The 4,813-nt window shown below is 38.4% G+C and overlaps 1 protein-coding gene across 1 annotated transcript; it reads right to left on the bottom strand.

The window, feature by feature from the left end:
* On the bottom strand, positions 1 to 1,961 carry myod1 (myogenic differentiation 1). The gene is made up of 3 exons (XM_026919512.3): positions 1,253 to 1,961; positions 1,003 to 1,081; positions 1 to 876 (listed from the first exon to the last, which is right to left on the bottom strand). Exons 1-3 carry the CDS (start codon positions 1,760 to 1,762, stop codon positions 659 to 661), a joined length of 807 nt encoding a protein of 268 aa, XP_026775313.1. The 5' UTR covers positions 1,763 to 1,961; the 3' UTR covers positions 1 to 658.
* Positions 1,962 to 4,813: the final 2,852 nt, after the last annotated feature.

Raw genomic sequence — 4,813 nt, 5'->3', positions numbered from 1 at the left:
AACAATTACGCAAGCAAATTTCTGTGTATAAATAATTCATATCTTTATTTATTCGACATTCACTCGTTGAAGATGTATAAATATAAAGTTTAAACGCAGGACACAACAAACGTCTCAAACAGGCAATATTAAATACACAATTCTGTTTGTTCTTTTCTCCGTGTTTTTAACAAAACAGCTCTTATATACACATGTACAAAAATGGTCCTCTAATTTTCATATCTGCAGTGGTTATTCTCCGTAAATAATTAGGAAATAATCAAAGAACGTGAAAGTGACAGAAAGTAGTCTCTCAAAAAAAAAAGAAAGAAAGAAAAAGAAAAAGAAAGAAAGGGAAAAATATGGTCACATATGGCAACACTGACATTATTATATAAATAAGCTGAGTTAAGAAACTGACTTCTGTAGAGCCACGATCATAATGGAATTTGACATTTTCTAGAAAGAAAGAAAGAAAGAAAGAAAGAAATCTAAAGGATTTTTCTTCTGTTCTCCATCGTCTTGAACAGTTTGGTGATAGTTTGTTTTGTTTTGTTTTGTTTTGTTTTGCAGTTCATGGCAGGAGTAGTAGTCCTCATTAATGCTGGCTGGTTTACATCGTCCCTCGCCTTCTCTGAAATGTTGTGGATGTGTGTATGGATGTGTTTCCTCTCGCAGTTCAGAGCACTTGATAGATGGGGTCGTGGCTCGGGCCGGACGGGCTGCAGGTGTTTGGGGAAGGCGCGCTGGTGTCGGCTGGAGAGCCGGTGACCCCCTCACACAGCTCAGCCGCAGGAAGCGACGAGGAGGCGGGAGACTCGGTGGAGATCCGCTCCACAATACTGGACAAACAGTCCAAACTCGACACCACCGGGTTCTTATTACTCCTCACATCTCCTGAAAAATCCACAATTCACAAACCTGTCAGTATTTCATTACATCCTATCTAAAGTTGTTTTTTTGTGTGTGTTTTTTTTTTTCAGAATGACATTGAGGGACACTGATGTTCACGCGCTGACCTACCGTTTGGAGTTTCGCTGAAGTACGAGTTGTCATAGCTGTTCCTTCTTCCGGAAGGGCGAGCAGGGCCATTAAAATCCATCTACGACACACGCAACATGAATCATTTTAATTAATTATTATAAAATCAAATCAGTACGATTTAAACTTAGTAACATGATTATACTGAGGGGGAGAACAAAGTGTTTGCAGCTTAATAAACGAGCTGCAAATATTGTACTGAAGAAATGGCAGAGCTGCAGCAGGTTCTCACCATGCCATCGGAGCAGTTGGACCTGGGACTGGAGGCGTCTGAATCGCCGCTGTATTGCTCCAGGACCGGGTAGTAGTTCTCCTCTTGACTTCTGAGTAAAGCTTGGAGAGACTCGATGTAGCTGATGGCGTTTCTCAGGATCTCCACCTTGGGCAGCCTCTGGTTAGGGTTAGTAGACGTGCACCTCTTCAGGGTTTCGAAAGCATCGTTGACCTTGCTCAGACGTCTCCTTTCTCTCATGGTTGCGGCTTTGCGCCGGTCTGCGTTGGTGGTTTTCCTCTTGCATGCTTTACACGCCCACAGGAGACACCTGCCCGCTTGGTGGTGTCCGCTCGGAGCCCGGATGTGTTCGTCCTCCATGTGGTTGTGCTCGTCCGACTTGAGCAAGCTCACGTGCACTAGCCTGGGGTCCAGGTCTTCGAAGAAGTGCATGTCGCTGGTGTTGAAGCAGGGGTCATCATAGAAATCATCGGCCGAGGGGATGGGGAACGGAATATCCGACAGCTCCATCTTCTCAGTAAAAAAAAAAAGTTGGATGCAACTTTGTGCGTAAAAAATATTTAGCCCAGACTTTAGCGTGCCTCTAGAGCGTCCGGAAGCGTTTAACCTAATATTTCTTAATGTTCTTGAAATGACAAGACAGTAAGGCCGGGTGGCTTGAACGCACTGCTCTGTGCGGACCCTTCCAGGCACTTGTTGCTGAAGAAGCTTCCTGACACCTTATATTCTAGTCCAGCCAAATGGGGGCGTGTCCTGTCACTTTCCGTCTGACCAATAGGAATGTAGGCATGGCAGTGTGGGCGGGGCTTCATTCTAGCTGCACGAGACATAATGACTGTAACAACAATGAAGGTTACAGTCATAAATTCATTTCTAAGTCAAAAATCACAAACGTGTCATTAATTTTAAGCAGAATAGTTAATGTCAATATCGCGAAAATTGAAAGATTAGCCTTGAAATGTTTAACAGATTATTTAACAGACATAGCTTACTTTCCATATTGCTTTACAGATCTACTGTGTTTTTTTTTTTTTAAATAAAAGAAGTAGAACAAATGTGTTAGGAATAAAACGAAACTTTGATGTTTGCTGTCATCAGTCAATCTACATCTAAATATTTATTTTAATACTAAAAAACACTAATTTCTCTGGCAGTAAAATGTGAACCTATTAATACCTACATGTAGGCCTTTATTTACTTTGTTGCTTTCCGGACACAAACATTAATCAAAGACACACAAGCGTAAAGAAATCATTTTCTAAGTATTTATCTGAACATCACTGATATTGTATATAAAGCTATATATAAATTCTGTAGTTTACATTAAACACACTGTCGCGTTTTATTATTGTCGAATTGCAATAATAAACAGCTTTTGCTTCTGGGATTTGATTCAGGAAAGTCTTACAGTATGAAATTCAATCCTTTATTACAAACTGTAGTGATTACCAGAAATATACACTACACACATTCAAAAAAGATCTGAGAAAATCCTCAAGTAACAAATCACATTAGATTAGAAGTATGAAAAAGTTTAATTTTAGATGAATTAATATTAATTAATTTATCTAAAATGAATATGAATTAATTTGTAACTAAATAAAGTACATGGTGGAAATAGATCGTATGAACCAACTGTAATAATATGTATTACAATAGAAATTCATTTTATGGACATTTGAAATTAAATAATATTAATTTTAGATCAATTAATATTAATTAATTTCCAATGTCTATAAAATGAATTTCTATTGTAATGAATAATATCTGAGTTAAGTAATGGCTTCTGAGATTATTTCTTAATGTTCCTTTGTTGTTGTTGTTGTTGTTGTTGTTGTTGTTGTTTTAGGCATGTCGGTACCAACCCATGATATCAGTTGGCATAATTCTGCGCTTTGGATAAGCAAATACATTTCAATGAGTCAAACCCAATAAATACATATTCTTACACGGGACGTGAGTTCATTTGGTTCATACGATCTATTTCCACCATGTGCTTTATTTAGTTTCACACAAAAATAGCCACCTCCGGGATTATACCTACACCAACAGAGGGCAGAACAGTGCCGAAGAGCCATCTGAGACTCCCTCTGCCTGACTGGCCTCCAAAACTATCTGCAAAGATTTTCTGTCCCAAAAGTAACTATGACCCAATTGATCTCATGACCCACATTAAACACTACTATAGAGTAAGATAGAAAGTATATATAGAAATATATAGAAAGTAGTATGTATGTATGTATGTATATATATATATATATATATATATATATATATATATATATATATATATATATATATATAGTTTTAGATGTTTAAAATGTTTAAAATGTTTGCCAGTAAACAAAGCAGCATATTACATAAGAGACCACTTTTCAGACAAAAAAACATAATGAAGGCTGCTGGGTTTTGCTGCAAAAATAAGAAGCAAGTGTGACGTTTAAAGTCTCCAGAAGAACTGTGGCTGCTTCTGCAAGATGCTCAGTAAAACTTTCCAGCTATTTCTTTATAAAAATTGCACAAATTGGTCCACTCCCATGCTCACATTAACTTCAGTTAATATTGACGTCAAACATCAGAATGAAGAAGAAGTGTGATCTCTGTGACTTTGATCGAGGCATGGATGTTGGTACCAGAAGGCCTGGTCTGAGTATTTCATAAACTGCTGATCTCCTGGGAATTTCACACACAACAGTCTCTAGAGTTGGCACAGAATAGTGCAAAATACCAAAAAACATTGAGTGAGTGACAGTTCTGGGAGTGGAAATGCCTTGTTGATAAGAGAGGCCAGAGGAAAATGGCCAGACTGGTCTGAGCTGCAAGGAAGGCTATAGTAACCCATATAAGCATTCTTTACAACCGTGGTGATCAGAAAAGCATCTCAGCATGCACAAAACATCGAACCTTGCATTGAATGAGCTACAACAGCAGAAGACCACATCAGGTTCCACTCCTGTCAGCCAAGAACAAGAATCTGATGCTATCATGGGCACAGGCTCATTGAAACTGGACAGCTGAATCTTAGAAAAAAAAAATCACCTGGTTTTTTCCAGTCTTCAACTGTCTAGTTTCGATAAGCCACGGTTGTAAAGTGTGCTTATTTGAGTAACTATATACTTCCTTTCAGCTCAAACCAATCTGGTCATTCTCCTCTGATTTCTCTCATCAACAAGGTGTTTCAGCCAGCAGGTCCTATGTTCACAGGATGTTTTTTGTTTTTCACACCATTCTGTGTAAAATCTAGAGACTGTTGTGTGTGAAATTCCCAGGAGATCGGCCATATCTGAAGTACTCAAACCAGCCCATCTGGCACCAACATCCATGCCATGGTTAAAGTCACAGAGATCACACTTTTTCTTCATTCTGCTGTATGAGGTGAACATTACCCGAAGCTCTTGACCTGTATCTGCATGATTTTTTGCATTGTGATGCTGCCGCATGATTGGCTGATTATATAACTGCATGAATGTGCAGGTGTTCCTAATAAAATGGACAATGAATTTGTGTGTTATATATATATATATATATATATAGTGCAATAAGGAAAACACTGACACTACA

Source organism: Pangasianodon hypophthalmus, chromosome 9 (assembly GCF_027358585.1).
Source record: "Pangasianodon hypophthalmus isolate fPanHyp1 chromosome 9, fPanHyp1.pri, whole genome shotgun sequence".
Taxonomy (NCBI): domain Eukaryota; kingdom Metazoa; phylum Chordata; class Actinopteri; order Siluriformes; family Pangasiidae; genus Pangasianodon; species Pangasianodon hypophthalmus.
Note: the sequence above shows the minus strand (reverse complement) of the source record. Positions and strands in the feature narration are given on the sequence as shown.

What these genes read in the sequence shown, in the direction of transcription:
- myod1 (XM_026919512.3), bottom strand. Translation starts at nt 1,762, where the DNA reads ATGGAGCTGTCGGATATTCCGTTCCCCATCCCCTCGGCCGATGATTTC. An exon ending in CCAACTGCTCCGATGGCATG is followed by an intron (nt 1,082 to 1,252) that starts GTGAGAACCTGC and finishes CGTGTGTCGTAG; the next exon opens with ATGGATTTTAATGGCCCTGC. An exon ending in CTTCAGCGAAACTCCAAACG is followed by an intron (nt 877 to 1,002) that starts GTAGGTCAGCGC and finishes TGGATTTTTCAG; the next exon opens with GAGATGTGAGGAGTAATAAG.